The sequence below is a fragment of the Podarcis raffonei genome, chromosome 6, assembly GCF_027172205.1.
Source record: "Podarcis raffonei isolate rPodRaf1 chromosome 6, rPodRaf1.pri, whole genome shotgun sequence".
NCBI lineage: Eukaryota > Metazoa > Chordata > Lepidosauria > Squamata > Lacertidae > Podarcis > Podarcis raffonei.
Genome location: NC_070607.1, coordinates 37,654,940 through 37,674,555, shown reverse-complemented (window position 1 = coordinate 37,674,555; position 19,616 = coordinate 37,654,940). Strand labels below are relative to the sequence as shown.

Genomic DNA, 19,616 nt, shown 5'->3' with positions numbered 1-19,616 from the left:
ACAACAGTAGCACCATATAGCAGGGTAAAAGAAACAATAGTAAAGCTTGGGTATATATTACAAAGCATTTAGTGCTACTTTTTCTAGCTAAATAGACAGCCAAAATTTTTAAAAATCTCTTTTGAAATGCACTCTGTGTAGCAATTCTATATGTATTCATATCCTCTGGAAAGCTAATCTTTCCCCCGTGAGGTATGTTTCTGTGTGTTTTGGTGAGAAACGCAACAGAGACTAGGAAGTATAATCTGATTTACATGGTGGATTTATTCATATAATGATTTCTACTCAGAAGGACCTCCAGGGCGTTCCCCCTCCCCATCTTTTGAAGAAGAAGGAGAAAAAATGTCCCGATCATTTATGGAAGTAGCTTATTTAGTAAGTTGTTTGGGTGCTACTGCAGACAAACGGGCTGAATGCTATTTTAAGCTCCTGGTTGTGAATTGGCATGATTTGTGGGAATTGGTCTCGCAGGCCAAATTGGGACTTAATTTGCCGCACCAGCTAGAAGCCCCTCGCCGCTGCCCTAGAAGGGGAAGAAGGGAATTTCACTGTAATCTTTCCCCCTCAGACGATTCTTGTTATTATGTCCCCCTCAACAACAACTATCTTTTACTTAAGTATTATTTCAGCATGTGGCATTGTACTGGTCATATGATTCATTTAAATTTACCACATTCTTTGGCACAATCCTTTGAAAGTTGTTGGTTTGGGGGAAACTTTTATTTACCACATTCTTTGACACAATCCATTTTACAATACTTTTAAACTTGTTGGTGTGGGGAAAACTTTTAAAAATAGTTTTATTTTGCTGTTTGTTTAGATCCCGTAATCTGACATTGATTTGGTCTTGATGGATGTCTTGAAGAAACCTCTCTCTCTTTTCATCATTAAGCTCCAGAATAGACCTGGAACCTAGTTGGAATTAATAGACTGGTCCTTTCTTCCATATTTATATTGTCATGGTGGGAATAGATATGAAAAAGGCACTTCAGAGGAAGAAGCAGTGGAGGCATGTCCATTACATTGAATAGGGCACTGCCCCACGAACCTCAGCCAGCCCCTCTTACAGACTCTCTCATTGACTCCAACTCTACTTATTGTATGTCTGCCCTACCAGCCCTGAAGGGCAAAAGCCACCACCAGAGGGAAGTCTAAAATATGCTTCTTGCAGTTTGTTTACCAAGTACTTGCTCCTCTTTAGATTTCAACCTTTCCGTCTTAATGCAAGATAACTTAACCCTACCAGCCTATGTCGAGATTAGTTGTGTTCCAGTGAGAAATGAAAACCGTATTTTTTTTCTAACTTTCTAGGTGTTTGCACAGTTTTTCTATTCTCTGCATTCTGGAATACCTGTTGAAATAAAGGGAGAATTGCATTGGATATTTGCTTTCTTGAGCAACTAAATATATTGTTAATCCTCTAGAGACTTACTGTATTTTTCCATCTATAAGATGCCCCCATATATAAGATGCCCCCTATTTTGGGGGACTCAGATTTAAGAAAATGGGGGCATGCCCCCTCATTTTTGACATTATTTTTGGGGGGGGAATCTAGTCTTATACACATAAAAATACAGTACTTTCCAGAAAGGCAAAACCATGGGGGTGTGATATCCGAAAACACACATCTACTCTGCACATGACTTAGTCAGATAACACCAATGGTATTGATCACGTCTGCTCACAGTGGGAGAATACATGCAATTATTTTTTGTTCTTTTGTCATTGCAATCGCTGTTTCTTTTGAGCCAGACCCAGATAAAGCATCACATCTTCATCAGCTAGCTTTTGGTTTAGCATGACTTTCTGTTGAGCACCTGCTGAGCATATTTCAGTGGAAATAGGGGTTCAATACACATAAATAAAAATAAATTTCCATTGTGCCTAGGCTGCTGCTTTTTTCCTCTTACGTCAGTGTGAGATTTGAGAGTTAAAATGTGTGCAGGCTTCCAGAATGACCACACTAATGCTTATTTTATCAAAATGTTTGGGATATTTTTGGAAGAGACTCTTAATTCATACAATTTTAAACTATTGTAATACCCATTGAGCAAATGCGATATCTTTGCCAAACATTAATTGAAGGCGTAAGGCAATTGTTGCCAAATATGTTCCTCTGTGATTCAATTCTGAGTAAACAAGGCATTTCATCTACTCTTCAATTGAATACGTGAAATTCTTGGTTTTTCCCTGCAGTCATTTACTCCTCAAAAGGCCAAACTAGGTGTGATGAGGCTGCCATATGTATGTTATACATATGTCTGCCCTGTTCACCTATAAATCATGGTTAGGAGACAATATGTGAAAAGGAGTGGATGAGGGAGAAGAGCAAAAGTTGGCTCACCTCCACTTTATATGTCTGTACTCCAGAGCTTTCATTTTCTTCCAGGTTGGCTTAGTTCCAGTAGTAGAACTGGACAGAGAAAACAACTTAAAGCAATGGAGTCCAGCAACATCAAGTGGAAGAGAATGTAGGTTTTCCTTTCCTTTCCTGTGTCCCTTTTCTTCAGCACCCCATGTGAGGGTTGCCATATGTCAGGAACCTCCCGAACATAACCGGAATACTGCAGTCAGAAGCAGTGTCCAAGCGGAAATTGTTAAAATGTCCGGGAAAATCCGGACACATGTTGATCCATGTCAGCAGTGTTGTTTTTGCCAATGTTCCTGAAAAATAACTCCAAAATGACATTTTTGTGGGGGACTTTTGCCAAAGAAAGCTCAACAACTTTGGTGTCTGGATTTTTACTTTTAGAAATATGGCAACCCAACCCCTGCCCCTCTTTATATGTGAATGGGACAGACATTTGGGCAGCTTGCCCAACATACCTAGTTTGGCCTTAATAAATGCTGAAAGAGCAGTTTTATACAGGGCCTCTTTGGGACTTAATGGGATTCTTACTGCCCAAAGAGGAATAGGTAAGTGAGACCCTGCATTCACCCACAACTGCCCCTGCTTTGTTGTTTTTTCCTTCCTTGAACCTCAGTAATTGTGTCCATGGGAAAGATCTATCTCTGGATAGGCAATTGAAATCAGATGGATGTCAGTTTTCGAAGAAAAGTCCAGACACTAAAATATTGCAAGTCACCAAACCGAATGAAATAATGAATTAGAAGGTTTCTAGTGCATTAAATAAACCCAGACAATTATCCACATTCTCAGGTAGCCATTTTAAGTGTTCGAGAAACAAGAACCAACCATGACAATCACCAGGATAGATACTCCACCCAAATGGCTCCCCTTTTCAACAAACAAATAATTAACGTTCCTGATGAACTCCGTCTTTTCAGTGCAGGACTGCACTTGTACCCTGTTTTAAATGAGGACGTGGTCTTCCTGCAAGTTAGCTATTACCCCATTCAGTCAAAGGTACATCTTTTACCCCTTCCCATGAGGGGGGGGCGAAGTTAGTGTGAGACAAGGGGCACCTCCAGACATCCTCTTTATTGGAAAAAAAAATCTGATTTTTGTGTGTGGAGGTTATACAACACCCACTGTTCATTGAACATCCATCCTTATTTTTTGTGCAGGTTATACAACTTCCTGTCAATTATCATACACTTTCTAATGCATTTCCCCCTTCGCTTTTCTTACCCAAAAAGACTGCTTGTTGTTTTTATTTTTAAAAAGTGGGTTTGTTGCACAAGTGCATTTTAATCTACCTGAATTGCACAAATCTAAATTTTCCAGTGTGTAATTGAACCCCTCTGGCAAAATAGTGACAGTCTGGGAGAAAACTAACACTACACTAGCACCAGTGCTAAAAACATTTTTAAACCGTCTTGCTAACTTCACTGCATCGCCTGCGCTTCTTGTCTCTTGTGTTCTGGCTTGATAGATTCACTGGTTTCAGCTAATTTTTCTTCCCAGGAGTTTCCTTTCAACAAAATTACATTGATTATTCTCTTATTCACTGTGGGTGGATTGCTCTGGTGCTGAAGTTCGAAACTCTGCCTGGCTTGCATTGAACACACACACAAATATACACACTGCTACTAACAGTGATTAAAAGCTTTGGTTTTGATTTTTGCTTAGAGAAAAACGTAAGTATTTTTTTAGACCAGAAACAAAGTTGACGTAATTTGCCAGTAGAGTGCTTGATTTATAAAAGGACTGTTTTTTGCCTTCTCTTTGCATTTCTCTGCTCTCCCCCTTGATGGAGTTGACTTGATGCAATCGAAAAGCTTTCTGTGTGCATAAAAAGTGACTATTCTTCATTGGTTGCAGGCTCTTCTAGAGGACCCAGCCCCTTAACCATGGGTGCACAAGACACTCTTCCTGTAGCTGCAGCTTTCACTGAAACAGTTAATGCGTACTTCAAAGGAGCAGATCCTAACAAGTAGGTATCAAATTGTTTGCCCTCCATCTCTTCCCCATACAATAATAAACAGTTCAGGGTTGGTCTTACATAGTTAGAGTATGCTCACCTTTACTGCTTACTCTGCATCCTGTGTACTCCCACTGCTAGTTTTTCTCCCCTGAAGCCAAATTCAGAACACGACCTTAGCCTCAACCCATATTGGTGCTGTAGCTTCTTGACAAATACTGTTGTTTGATGCATTTCCCTCTCTCAATTGAACTTCAGTCCAGCTGCATTCACTTAGTACTTTAGGAATGGCGTGTACGTTTGAGAAGGCAGGGAAACAAAAAAAGGCTGCACTCCTTGGCTGAATTCCCCTCTCTGGTATGAATAGCACTGTGCAAATGTGGTTTCAAATGCAGCAGTGGGAAACAACCTCACTGAATTTTAAGCTGCTGATGTGAACATCCCCTTATTTGCCTGTAGGTGGGCCACACGTTAGGGACTGGTGATGTAAAACCAGCAACAAAGTTGGAGAAAATATTCTTTGGCAGCTGACAAATAATTCAGTAAATAAGTACAGTTGTACCTCGGGTTACATACGCTTCAGGTTACATACGCTTCAGGTTACAGACTCTGCTAACCCAGAAATAGTACCTTGGGTTAGGAACTTTGCTTCAGGATGAGAACAGAAATTGCGCGGCGGCAGCGCGAGGCCCCATTAGCTAAAGTGGTGCTTCAGGTTAAGAACAGTTTCAGGTTAAGAACGGACCTCCAGAACGAATTAATTACGTAACCAGAGGTACCACTGTACTGAGTGGGGAGAGGACACAGGGATCAGTTATTTTGCAAAAAGGGGACCCTAGCATGATGCAATCAGAGTTCTGTTGAATGCTTTCATAAATTAGGGAATGCTGATATTACTGTGTCAAGAGAAAAAACCAGATGCTCCAGCTTCTCAATCTTCAGCGTGGTTGGGGTATTTAAATATCATCTGATCTTCAGTGAAGTATGACTGTAATCTGGTATATTGGTTTGCTGTTTTTATTTCATTTCACAACTCAGTATTACTTTTCTTTTTCTCTGTTACCTGTTTTTTCGGTGCCTACACATTTTTGTATGCAACAAAAAATCAAATAAAAAGTTTTCTTTCCTCCAAGTATAGGGAAATGTACCTGAATGAATTGTTCTCTTTCTGTACGTTTCTTTTGATATTAAAGATGCATAGTGAAGATTACTGGAGAGATGGTGCTGTCGTTTCCTGCAGGAATTACTAGACATTTTGCCAATAATCCCGCCCCTGCTGTTCTAACATTCCGTGTAACAAATTACAACAGGTTAGAACACGTCTTGCCAAACCCCCAACTGCTTTGCTGGTAAATATCTTTCTATTTTAACTCTTATAGATTTATAGGAGGAAGTTGCTTTTGTAACTTTCGTACAAGAAACTTTGCATAGATAATAAATGAGATCAATAGCATTCTTAATTTATAAATATCTAAAACCTTTCAGTATATTTTTGTATGTCAAAAACATACAAAAGTACCTGTGGAGTTTATACTCTGTTGTTGAAATGGTAACTCTCACAATGTTTTCTTTTATTGTTGTATAGTGATTTTATAGATGAGCAGCATGCTCATTTGTCAAGCTGTTGTCAGAAAGCAAACACAAAATGTTCATGTTGATCACCATCAGCTTGAGCATGGGTCATTCTGAAGCAGCTATAATAAATGACTATTTCGCTTTCCAGTTTTTGGCAATGCCAAATTCGGCACTCCTAGAAGAAAATGGGACTGTTAACAATATAGCTAGAAACCTGCTTGCCATTCTTCAGCTTTTCACTATGAATCATTTGATCATTCAGCTATGTTTGCTAGCAGCCAATGCTGCTGAAGACTCTGAATCAGTCTCTGTCTTTCATTCTTTGCATTCAAATTTTCCCCAGCAAGACCATTACAATTTGACATCATTTCTTAACACAATGAACATGCTACAAATATAACACACATCTGAAGGACGTGTGGTATTTCATCCCTGATCACTGGACATTATGGTTGGTTGGGTTGGGGCTTGGGAGTTGTAATCCAATACCTAGCTGAGCCCCAGGTTCCCCAACCCTGCTCTTCGTGTTATTAAAGCTAAAGGTACCCCTGCCCGTACGGGCCAGTCGTGTCTGACTCTAGGGTTGTGCGCCCATCTCACTTAAGAGGCCGGGGGCCAGTGCTGTCTGGAGACACTTCCGGGTCACGTGGCCAGCGTGACGAAGCTGCTCTGGTGAGCCAGCACCAGCGCAGCACACGGAAACGCCGTTTACCTTCCCGCTATAAAGCGGTACCTATTTATCTACTTGCACTTAAGGGTGCTTTCAAACTGCTAGGTGGGCAGGAGCTGGGACTGAAAGACGGGAGCTCACCCCGCCGCGGGGATTCGAACCGCCAACCATGCGATCGGCAAGTCCTAGGCACTGAGGATTTACCCACAGCGCCACCCGTTCGTGTTATTACTTGTTGGCAAAAGTTTTCCATTTAGAAAATTAACATTTTCTCTCTTTTTTCCCTAAATGGATGCAGTGACAGTACACAAGCTGATGCCAATGCAAAGGAATTCTGGGTAAACATGCCAAATTTGATGACGCATTTAAAGAAAGTATCTGAACAGAAACCACAAGCAACGTATTATAATGTGGATATGCTTAAATATCAGGTAATACCTTTTACAGCATATAATCTGGTGAAATGTTCAATGTGCATAAGGGCTGGATAAATATAGTTCCTTTTTGTTAGTCATTGCTGGTTTCAGTATCTCCCCCCCCCAAAAAAAAACTTTTTATGAATGGACATGCTGAATTGTACTAAAGGAAAAGTAAAAACAATGCAAAGTATATTCCAGGCCAAAAGAACCCCTTTTAATCTGAAAGTTTATAACTAGAGAGCTAGTGTGGTGTAGTGGTTAAGAGCGGTAGTCTCCTAATCTGGGGAACCGGGTTTGCGTCTCCGCTCCTCCACATGCAGCTGCTGGGTGACCTTGGGCCGGTCACACTTCTTTCAAGTCTCTCAGCCCCACTCACCTCACAGAGTGTTTGTTGTGGGGGAGGAAGGGAAAGGAGAATGTTAGCCGCTTTGAGACTCCTTAAAGGGAGTGAAAGGTAGGATATCAAATCCAAATTCCTCCTCCTCCTCTTCTTCTTCTTCTTCTTCTTCTACTACTACTACACTTTGCCTATGAAATCTTCCCTTTCTCTTTCTTATAAGGTATCAGCCCAGGGTATTCAGTCTACTCCATTGAACCTTGCAGTGAACTGGCGGTGTGAGCCTACAAGCACCGATCTACGCATTGACTACAAATATAATCTAGAGGCAATGACTACACCAGTAGCTTTAAACAATGTGCAGTTCCTTGTTCCCATAGACGGAGGAGTGACAAAACTTCAAGCTGTGCTTCCACCTGCTATATGGTATGAACCTAAACTGGTCTTTGATCCTTCCCAGTGCTCACTCCAGAGATGCACTGTTCTTAATGGCTGAAGGTGGTTCCATATGGACAACCTGAAACTGTTTTTGATCAGCCCTTGTCATTATGTGATTAAAACTTTTGCACAGTTCTGTCTGAATAACTCTGTAGCATTTAGAACATTTGTATGCAAATGAGAAAGAGAGAAACTTAATGCTATAGCTTATCCACACTTACCTTTCCTCTGCTCTTTCCAGGCATGGTCTGAGATTTAAAGCTCTGTGTCCAAGCACCCCCTTTTTTGTTTTTTTGTTCCAGAGCTTTCCCTGAAAAAACCCATTCTGTAAAGCTCAATTGGAGCAAACATCAACCTGCAGAAAACCCAAACGGAAGTTTGCTCCGATTCAGCTTTAAAGAGCAGGTTTTCTCAGGGAAACCTCTGGCCAAAAATCAAACAAACACAGGTGCCCTTCAGATGATGTTGGGCTGCATCATCCCTGACCTTTGTTTGGCCATGGTGGCTGGGGCTGATGGGAAACTGTAGAACAACAGTGTATAATGGGCACCAAGTTGGCTGCCCCAAGGTAGTGGGGATGCTAGCTTTACATAAGGCAAATAGTTATGGGAACTTCCTGCTCAGCACTGTAACAATAAACTGGGATGGTTCCTGAACTACACTGTTCTGTACTGACGTTCTATGCTGGATGATGCTAATTTCAGATTGTCTGCTTCCTGCAGCACTTAATTTGCTTGCTACGTGTCCTGTCACTCCACAACTCATATCAACAAGCTTTCTTTTGTTTTTAGGAATGCTGAACAGCAAAAGATATTGTGGAGGATTCCTGATATTTCACAAAAATCAGAGAATGGAGGTAATAAGGCAAGCTTACATGCTCCTCTGAAAAATCAGCCTCTTCGGCCTTACGTTTTCTCCCTCTACTCATACTAACATGTGCCCCACTTACTGCGTCATCATGTATAGCTGTCTTCTCACTCCTCTCTCACTGTGTGGAGTGAGGAGACTCATTGAACAGTGCAGCCATGGATAGTTTTTACATGAAACTGAATACAGTACAATAAAGCCAAGAGTCCCTGGGCTGTGCACTTATTTTAACATGTTATTGGGGTGAGTTAATTACTGAAATGTCATTGCTATTTATGCATTACGTTTATGAATTTATTTTTTTATTTTTTTTATATGTACTGTTTCATTATTTCTGTGAACTGGTTTGGTTACAAAATTATTACGAATAATAAGCATACAAATAAACTGATGAGACTGGTATGTGCAGTGTGAGTATGCATGTTATCTCAGAAATAAGTTCCGGGGGGGGGGGCAACTTGAATAAAATCTGAGGTGGGCAGGTAAGTCCTACCCTGCATAATCAGTCACAAGATGCTGTGCACACACAGCATTTGAATGCCAGTGTTCATCAACTGGGGGGGGGGTCAGCCCCCTCAAATATTTTATTGGGGGGGAGGGTAAAGGGACCTTGGCCCCTAGGAGTTGGCTCCTAGGAGTCCCACTATGTTCAATGGTGTTTACTTACTCCCAGGTAAGTGTGCATAGGATTGCTGCTTAAAAACACCAGTTGCTCAGGAGGAAGAAGGGGAAGTGGTGTGATCTGGCTTTAACAATTAGCAAAATGAAAGCTTATCCCGCTGCCAGTGAGTCTCCTACATGTGCATAGGTTTTCTCACTGTGTTACATTTTTGTAACATACTTGCTGTATTTTCTACCTTAAAGGTGTGGGCTCTTTGCTGGCACGATTCCAGTTATCCGAGGGACCAAGCAAACCTTCCCCCCTGGTTGTGCAATTCACCAGCGAAGGGACCACTCTGTCCAGTTGCGATATTGAACTTGTTGGAGCCGGGTATCGTTTTTCACTTATTAAAAAGAGGTTTGCAGCAGGTAATTTTTTTGTTTGTTTGTTTCTATAGAGGCGCCTTAAATTTTCTTCTTCTAAGTGGGGGTAGGGGTGTATCAGCAAAATGAGGAGCTGGGTGGTTAGGTCTGGAAAGGTCAGTGTCCAGGGTTGTTTAGTCTGGGTGCCTACATCCCATCATGCCATCTGTTAAAAGATGCATGCTTCCCATTGTAATAAGGATTTGGGGATGGGATGCTGGTCGCATCTTTTCAGTTTCATCCTATAAAACCAAGCTGTTGCCGGATGTGTTGCTCAAACTCTATTGAGCTGTGAGCGCACATGGGTGCATACATACATATGGCACCACTTCTTCCTTTTTACCACCATGGAGAATTCCTTTGGGACCTCCTGCCTCAAGAGCCACAGGTCTTGATAAGAAGTTATGGCGCAGATGGTGTGATGGGGTGGAGTCATGAAGCTGCCCTCCCAACAGCAGCATAACTGCAGTTTACTTAGAGAGGGGTGGGGCAGAGCAGAGCAGAGCAGTGGTGAGGTTGGGATGGCACAGAATGCACTACTGTGAGTGCCGGATTGGCTTTGCCAGGGCATGTTTGTAGACCTGCCCAGGTCAGCTGCAGTGACTCTGATGCTGGGAGGGCAGCTCCTCCCCGCCACCCTGGCCACTAGTGTCCTATGAGGATGCAACACACATGTTTGGATTTCCTGTGCCTTGTCCAATAGCTCCAATATGAATAAGATATGAAAAGTTGTTTGATCTCTTCTCCTTCTTGTGCCCCACTGAGAGATCTCAACCGGTCTGAGGCACCTGGACCTAAAGAAGTAATTCACAATCTTTCACAAGGAAAAGAACATGCAAGCTTGATTTAGCAATCATTCAGTATGTTTCTCAGGTTGTTATTAGAAGAACCTTCCTGTAAACAGTAACTTAAAGACTATTGCCAAGTGAAAGATTTGAACAATTTGTATTATTAGGTGAAGTCAAGAATCTAGATTTGTTTCAACTGCAGTAGAGGGACAGACCTGAAAGTCCACATTTCATGATAATGTCATCAACCACCTAGGCCGCACCTTCACTTAAGTAATTTAATTGATAGGCCAGTTTGCATGTAACGACAAGCCATGGTTAATGGCTTATTAGGACTGAACAGTAAGTGGTGAAGACTTGGCTTATCAATAGGTCTGAACTTGGTGTTGTGGCTTGTTTTGCCCTAATAAATCATTATCAGCAAGTCATGCTTTCATTTGTTAGAGAGAAACAATCCACTGGGCTTGGCTGCAACAAGCCAAGTCTTCATGACTTGTTGGTCCCAGGCACTCCAGGGGAGAAGCAAGGTGGGAGTGATTGGTTGGTGTGGAAAAGCATGCTGCTCAGACCTGGTAAGCCATGAACAGTGGCTTATTGTAAATTGCCATGTTTATAAAAATAAATACAAGCTTTATTAATGTTATGAAACTTTTATTTTAACTTTTATCACTTTCCTTTCAGGAAAATACCTGGCAGATAACTAACAGAAGTTTATGCAAGTATGTGGAAAATCCATATAGCTGAGGACTGCTGTGGGTGAACGGGTTTTATACGCTGTTTGAGGAAAAACTAAATCCTGTACTTGGGACATTTCTGTTGGAAGTGTCAGCAACTTTCAACATTTTCCCTCAGAAAATGCCATGTTGACCAGTCCTACAGTATTTACTTCTAGATGTAATATTGTTAATGTTTTAAATTGTAATTATTGTATTTGTAAATTGTACTCATTCCAGTAAGGCTGTATTTTGGCAGTTAGACACTTGAGTTTTAGCATTTTACCATTCATGAAATGGGTGTAATTTAAACTGTGGTATATAAATTTAATAGTAGTACTGTTGAATGGCGCAATGCTTTCAGAGGTAGATAACATTTTGTCAATATATACAATCTGAATACCATGCTAATTGCTGTGAGAAAGGGGGTGCCTCAAAAAAGAAAGTTTAACTAAAGACCTGCAAATTCACTCCATTTTTCCTTTAGCCCTTAGTATGTCATATAAATAGTTATATGAATGAACAGGTCTATCTTCTAAGTATTTGATTGATTTAACTCCAGAACATTTTCAGTAAATGTGGTGGTGGTTATAGCATACTTCCCCCAATGACAAAAATGTATCTCCACCCACCCACCCACTTTTTCATTGTAAAAACAAGTTGATATTTTTTTAAGGTCTGGATATAAGTTATTGGATACACTTCCATTGTGATGAAGCATGTGTTGGAAAAGCTTTCAGTTCCTTCCCCTTTGTCTGACATGATCAGATGTGGCGGTAGGGGGCCGTCCACTAGAAACCTCCTCACTATGCAAGCCCTATTGAATTGAATGAAAGCACAGCCAGGCAGCGAAGCAGTTCCAGTTATTTTCACTAAGTCTTGCACAGGAGAAGCTTCTGGTGGGTTGGGCTCAAATAAGCAGTTTAAAACACAAATGTGATAACTTTTGACAAATACGTCTTTATGTGGGTATAAAAGAGACTGTGTTTTATTTCAGCAACAGTTTTTCTTCCAGTTTGGTAGGCATGCCTGTTTATTTTTACAATACCATATGCATGCAGATTCCTTGCTAAGAAAATTTACATTTCCTAGTCAAGAGTCTAAGGTACAAGTGAAGGGAGAAAGAGCTCGAAAGTAATGTATTCATGTGTGTTTTAATCTGTATAGGTTTGTGTTGTGGCTTCATAGTGAGAAACCGTAGCTGCACTAAGTTTGTGTGGCAGAATTGGTGGCACAATCATTAATTGTACTGGATTCTCAGTTGCCCTGCAGATATTTAACTGCCAGCATATTCTGCTTTCTTCAAACAGACGTTTTGGGTTTTAAGCTTCTAATCAGTTTTGAGGTATTTCTTAACATCCATTGCAAAGGAGAGTGCAGCACTTTTTAAAGAACAAAACTGTCCAGTTCTCTTATGTTGCTGAAATGCTTGCTTGATATTTATAGTGTTTTAGTTCTGCTGCATTTGTTCATTTGGCAGCTAAGCTTGCAGCCTGTACAGCAGGAGCTAATGAGAGGGCTCACTGGAGTTGTGCAGAGGGTCATGAGACTAGTGGATAGTATCCATGCTGCTTTTTTTGTACACACAACTAGTATTTTTTTACATTGAGGTCTAAGTAGGTTGGCATCCAACTGTCTCATTTGCATGCGAAAATGGCTGTGCTTGAGGAACAGCTGTGTCTGCATTAAAGCAAGCAAACAAAATCAGAGGCTGTCCTGGTAGGAAATCCAGTCATAAATTATATATCCCTTTGGAAACAAGCATGGGAAATATATATCCTAAAGTGGCAGAAGCTGAAATTTCATATATCATCAGAAGGGAGAAAATAACAGAGAATTTCTTTTAATATGAATCTTGGATGAGAAACCTGAGGAGCTAATTTTGAGGAAAATACGACACACAATATAAAAAATATAACTACTTTTCTTTGGCCCCACTGGTTTCTCTGTAGCACTGATGTTGATTTTGTGAATTGCTAGAACTCTGTGTGGCTTGAGGTGGAAAACAGTCTTATATTGTACTTTGTGTTCCTAAAAGTTGCCATGTTAGACATGTGTCTGATCTTTCTATGTGAAAGTAAATGTGGCCTTCTGGTGACATCATCATGATGCTTATTACAAAAGCTGGAGTGAGAGAAAGCAAGTTTTTGCCTTGCTCTAATGGATGGAGAACTTTGCTTACACTAATTTTATTTTCTTCCAACATGTACAAGTTACCAGGCAGTCACATAATTGTGAGCTTTAAAAAAAACCTATAGCTAATGTCATTACTGTCCACAAAAAGTTCACAAATTCTGATTTGAATTAAAAAGCTTTTTTCATGCAAATAGCACATGATCTGCATTTGAAAAATATTAGTGTGCAAATTCATTTTCAGTGCTGGAAAGAAATTCACCTTCAAAAAAAATCTAAAACTAGGGATTTTAAATCTCTGAGCAGACAGGTAAATGGAGAGAAATATGTTCAATACAATTGAATTTGATATGTATCCAACATAAATATAGCTTATCCCAATCTTAGAAAAAATTCTGCAAACGTTCAAAAACAAATAATTTATAAATAGAAGAAAATACCTTTTTAAAAAAAGTTTCTCCAATTTGCCTTATTTAGCACTTAATGTAGCAGTATTCACATCTTCCCGCAAAAAGGTCCAACTAATGGCCATCATGCCCTAGCTCTTAATACGGTTATTTTTTCCAGCACTTTCTGCCACATGGTGTGCAATATCAACTGCTGGCAACCATGGAGTGCCATCCATATTCCTCCCTGTAACAACTCAAAAGTCCTGATCCACCAATGATATTGAAAAAGGGAATGAAAACATGTCCTGTCATTTAAAAAAAAAAGTTATTCGCCAAGTTTTTGTAGTAAAAGAAGCTCATGTGCAAGCTTTATTTGCATTTCTGTGCAGCACCCACAGTAACCACAGGCTTTATCAAAAGCTTTTTACTGAATACTGGTTCTAAGAAGTACATTTTCAATTATTAAAAATGCAGCCTATGCATGACAGCTGTGTTGCACACATCGTTTGTCTTATCAGCCCCAAGCACACACTTGTGCAAAGAAAGTTCTAGTGTACCTCTGAAACAGCTTCACCTACAGGGTCATCTATAAGTAGTAAGCATAGCTATGATACACAAGGAATTGAGTATTATTATGGAGGTTACCCAGTTCAGAAAAGAACTAAAATCTAACTCCTTCATCTTAGCTTTTCTTGGGTGAAGAAAGAATTGGGGACTATCTGAGCCAGTTGTGATAAGTACAAGTCATCAGCAGGGAGAGTGAAGAGGATTCCTGTATCTGTAGTAACTGCTGATGGTTTACACTTTCTCATGCAAGGCATATTCAGAAAGGCCTACTGTTTCATAAAATAAAACAAGCAGAATCAAAACACAGCATGCCTTCCAAGCAAGCTATTCAAATGGAAACAGCTTTCTATATTGCATGCAAAATCTCTGGAAGGGAAACAATAGGTTTTAAAGGTATAAGTAGGGCTGAAATCTTATGCACACTTACTCAGGAGCAAGTCCCATTGAAATATGTGGAACTGACCTTGCTGTAAATATGCATAGGTTCAGGCTGTAGAGGTTTTCTAAAACTATATTAGAAAGTAAAGCATTATTTCTATACAAAGTTGAGATTACATTTCTACCAAGTCCAAGTTTATAAAACATTAACCTAGTATCTAGTACTTCAACAGGATTAATGAAGCACATGAGGTGTGTGGTGGTTTTTGTTTTAATTTGATACAATGTGCAATATTCAGTAAGCCAACTAAACTTCAATGGGCCACCTCTTTCTAGATTTGTTTTGAATCAATTTATTTGAATGTAATTTTTTAAAAAAAAATACAGAATTCAAACAAGGCTTTACTTTCATAGCCTAATGCATGAATAGGCACTATTAACAGTGCAATCCAATACACATCTACTTAGGCCCTCGGTGAGGCTTACTTGCAGGTAGGGGAATATAAAATTACAGCCTAATTCATTATTCTTCGTGGCTTCCATACTATATTTGAAAATGTCGCTTTCTTTTTAAGCAAAGTGGAAAACATTCCTGTTAATTTATATATGCCACACAGTTAACACCTATAGTTAACTCATAGTTTATGCTATTACCAAATTGCAGGGCATTCTTGCCATTCCACATTTCGGTTGTTTAGGATGATCTTAGTGGCTGTAAACTTTCTCCAGTGCTCATACTACGTATTAAAGCATGTGTCACACCTTTTAAAAATTGTTCCTTGACCCCCAGTTTGCCTTTGGCATGAAAACATCTGATGGAAAGGGATGTGTGTTTTACGTTTCTGCAGTCTAGGTTTAAAGAAAAAGTCAGTGCTGTTTTTTACTTAGTTACTTGATCCTGATTGACATGAAGACTTGAGAGTGAGGATTGATCCTATCTGTGCTTCCCGCCCCCATACGTAGAATACTACATGCTGCATGGAGTGTACATTTGTAGAGCCATACATATGTATGACATACCAGTAGTATGGGGCACATGTGACCCTGAGCCTTGCTCTTGTCAGGGACTTAAGTGAACTGGTTCTTAGAATTGTACTTAGGACAATCATAATATTTTAGGTGTGTTTTTAAGACCCTAGGCGCAGCAGATCTGTTGTTTGGTTCTGATTATTTAACTGAGCTGAATACTGTTTTACAGGTAAGCCAAATCAAGCATCATTAGCTAAGGTATACACATTTTAAAGGCGAATGATGCTACCAAGTGCTTGGAAGTTGAAATCTTACCTGCTCAGATATTTATTTATTCATATCATTCATAAGCCACTTTCCCAATAATTGGTCCAAAGTTGCATACATAGTTAAAACTATGTAACAGGCAAAGTTCTAATTGACTTAATTGGCAGAATACACTTAGTTCCATCGAAGTGGTCAGCTACTAGTTATAGAAATGATATCTCAGAAGAAATATATAAAATCGTAACAAAAATACAACCTAGTTGTCTTTTCTCTCTTTTTACACTTAAAATTACCATCCTTAGAATGCAGTACTGGACATGTCTGCTCAGAAGTAAGTCATATTATGTTCAGTGCGGCATGCTGCTAGGTAAGTAGGCATCGGATTGCAGCCTAAAAAAATATTTAGCAGGCCACTGTAGAATAAACATTTTGAGTAACACTCAGGTGCACCAACATATCCAACAGTTGGGCATCCAAGTTGCATCTCTGATTGTTGTTGTTTAGTCGTGTCCGACTCTTCGTGACCCCATGGACCAGAGCACGCCAGGCACTCCTGTCTTCCACTGCCTCCCGCAGTTTGGTCAAACTCATGCTGCTAGCTTCGAGAACACTGTCCAACCATCTCGTCCTCTGTCGTCCCCTTCTCCTTGTGCCCTCCATCTTTCCCAACATCAGGGTCTTTTCCAGGGAGTCTTCTCTTCTCGTGAGGGGCCAAAGTACTGGAGCCTCAGCTTCACGATCTGTCCTTCCAGTGAGCACTCAGGACTGATTTCCTTAAGAATGGAGAGGTTTGATCTTCTTGCAGTCCATGGGACTCTCAAGAGTCTCCTCCAGCACCCTAATTCAAAAGCATCAATTCTTTGGCAATCAGCCTTCTTTATGGTCCAGCTCTCACTTCCATACATCACTACTGGGAAAACCATAGCTTTAACTATACGGACCTTTGTTGGCAAGGTGATGTCTCTGCTTTTTAGGATGCTGTCTAGGTTTGTCATTGCTTTTCTCCCAAGAAGCAGGCGTCTTTTAATTTCATGACTGCTGTCATCATCTGCAGTGATCATGGAGCCCAAGAAAGTAAAATCTCTCACTGCCTCCATTTCTTCCCCTTCTATTTGCCAGGAGGTGATGGGCCCAATGGCCATGATCAGCTTGAATATCATCACTTCCACTGGCCTTGTTAGTAGCAGTGCTTTCTAAGGCCCATTTGACTTTACTCTCCAGGATGTCTGGCTCGAGGTCAGCAACCACACTACCTGGGGTGTACGAGACATCCATATCTTTCTGGTATAATTCCTCTGTGTATTCTTGCCACCTCTTCTTGATGTCTTCTGCTTCTGTTAGGTCCTTACTACTTTTGTTCTTTATTATGGTAATCTTTGTACGAAATGTTCATGTCTCCAATTTTCTTGAACAGATCTCTGGTTCTTCCCATTGTATTGTTTTCCTCTATTTCTTTGCATTGCTCGTTTAAGAAGGCCTTCTTGTCTCTCCTTGCTATTTTTTTGGAAATCTGCATTCCATTTCCTGTATCTTTCACTATTTTCCTCGCATTTTGCTAGCCTTTCCCCCCGCTATTTGTAAGGCCTCGTTGGACAGCCACTTTGCTTTCTTGCATTTCCTTTTCATTGGGATGGTTTTTGTTGCTGCCTCCTGTATAATGTTACGAGCCTCCATCCATAGGCACTCTGTCCACCAAATCTAAATCCTTAAACCTCACTTCCACTGTGTATTCATAAGGGATTTGATTTAGATTGTATCTTACCAGCCCAGTGGTTTTTCCTATTTTCTTCAGTTTAAGCTTGAATTTTGCTATAAGAAACTGATGATCTGAGCCACAGTCAGCTCCAGGTCTTGTTTTTGCTGACTGTATAGAGCATCTCTGATACTCATCCTCTTTTTACCTTCTACTGTATGTGATAAAGAAAAATCAGGCCTGAAACTGTTAAAATGGGAAAGAACCATTGTGCTTAGATGTTTGTTTGAACATATGAAAGCCATTGCAACAATGGGTTGTATTCAGTGCTGCCATTCCACATGTGTAAGACTTCTACTTGCACAACAGAACTTCCCACCACCACAGTCACCACCACCACCACCACCACCCAGCTGCCTCTACGCCCTCAAAATCTGCTCGAGTGTTGGGGACTCCAAAGCAGATTTGGGAGGCATGCAGGGAGAGAAGAGAGAAGTCCTGTTGTGTGAGCAGAACTCCACTCACACAATGACCGCAGTCTAAATCATGACATGGACTTCTAAACTTACCTTTGGGAAGCTGCTCTTATGTGGCCCTAAGTAAGCTACTCTTGAAGTCTAGGAAGACCCTTCCTAAGTGGGACTCCCAAGCATTCTGCTGGTAACAGCAAAAATCCTAAAGAAAAGCTGATATAAACACACTAACTTTTGCATGTACCTAACAGGGTTCTTTTGCTATGGATCAATCAACCCTATTGTTAATCGTCAACAAGCTGCAAACAAAGAGAGCCACTCTTGACTGACCCTAGTGCAAGTATACTGATTTTGCTTTCTGAACTTCTTCTGGTTGCAAGAGTTAACATGAACAATCACTACTTTTATCTTTTATAGGAGTAATTTTGAAATGGCTGAATCATGTTGAAAGGGATCAATATTTTTAAAGAGCCTGACACAATTGAAATAATTCTTTTACTTAAAGATTTAGAGTAATTGTAGTGACAGCTCCTCTGTCCTCTAATTCTTGTTCTTCAATTTTTTACCTTTACCATAGCTAAATAGGAAAGACTCCTCTCTGTGTACAACTTTATTAGAAGTTACAGGATACCTCTGCATATATAGAGCACTCTGGAAAAAGTTGTACATTGTTTTTTAACTAAACAAGTAATGTTATCTCATTCATGTTTGACATCTACTTAGGTGCCGAGTCAGTTCAGTATCACTGCAGTGTAGATGTATTTAGTTGGGGTTTTTTTTTTTTTAAAGGCATTTTTAACAAGCTTTTCTTGTTAAATTTTTAATTTGGAAGCTTACCATGATAACCAAATCACTTCAAATGCAATATGATAATGAATACTTTTTCCCATGGGAAAATCCCAATCTTGGGTCTACACCAGAGCTGGAATTTCTTTCTTGAAAGTTTATATAAGAGGCGTTTCTAGTGATAATGGACATCTTATGCTCTTCAACGTTTTGCTCCATTAGACGTGGTTAGAAATTTACAACATCACAAAGCAATTGACCTCTTTTGACCTTTAAGAAAGGATTACTGTTGCTGCTACTGAACTCTTACTTTTGATTTCAAGGATTAGTGTGATGATGATGTTCAAAGGGTTTACCCATGAGCAGGAATTTCACTATAGGCCAAGCAGTACGTGAAAGTCTAGAATCTGTCTTTTAGTGACCTTAACAATGTTTAACATTAATAAATTGTATTTCAAATTAGTATGAATATGGAATACAGCTGTTTTAGCTGTTACCTCCGGTAAATTGGGATTATAAAACTACCACATCATTTCTCAACTAGACACTTAATACCACTTATGCTAGTGTCTTAGAAGGGGAGATGGATTTTCAAAATGAAGGAATTGTAGGCACACACTTTTTTCATTTAACTGGCTCAATCAAACTCAAATGCTGAACTCCAATCCTGCCAAACTGTTGTACACGTTTTCAAAGGCACTATTGACTTGCATGCAATTAAGCATGTGTATAAGCATTTGCAGGCCTTGGGTCTTAATTCTTAGCTGTGATTTCAACCCTAAAGGAATTTTGAAACCTGAATTAGA

The 19,616-nt window shown here is 40.0% G+C and overlaps 1 protein-coding gene across 21 annotated transcripts in view; it reads left to right on the top strand.

The window, feature by feature from the left end:
• SGIP1 (SH3GL interacting endocytic adaptor 1) overlaps positions 1-18,802 on the top strand; it is a 137,167-nt gene extending 118,365 nt beyond the window's left edge. For all 21 annotated transcript variants that reach the window (XM_053392132.1, XM_053392131.1, XM_053392133.1 and 18 more), the window contains 7 exons: positions 4,226-4,337; positions 5,519-5,674; positions 6,869-7,001; positions 7,550-7,752; positions 8,556-8,620; positions 9,496-9,660; positions 11,124-18,802. In XM_053392132.1, coding sequence (XP_053248107.1) covers positions 4,226-4,337; positions 5,519-5,674; positions 6,869-7,001; positions 7,550-7,752; positions 8,556-8,620; positions 9,496-9,660; positions 11,124-11,146 — 857 coding nt within the window. In that variant the 3' untranslated portion in view covers positions 11,147-18,802. The remainder of the gene's footprint in view (positions 1-4,225; positions 4,338-5,518; positions 5,675-6,868; positions 7,002-7,549; positions 7,753-8,555; positions 8,621-9,495; positions 9,661-11,123) is intronic.
• Positions 18,803-19,616: the final 814 nt, after the last annotated feature.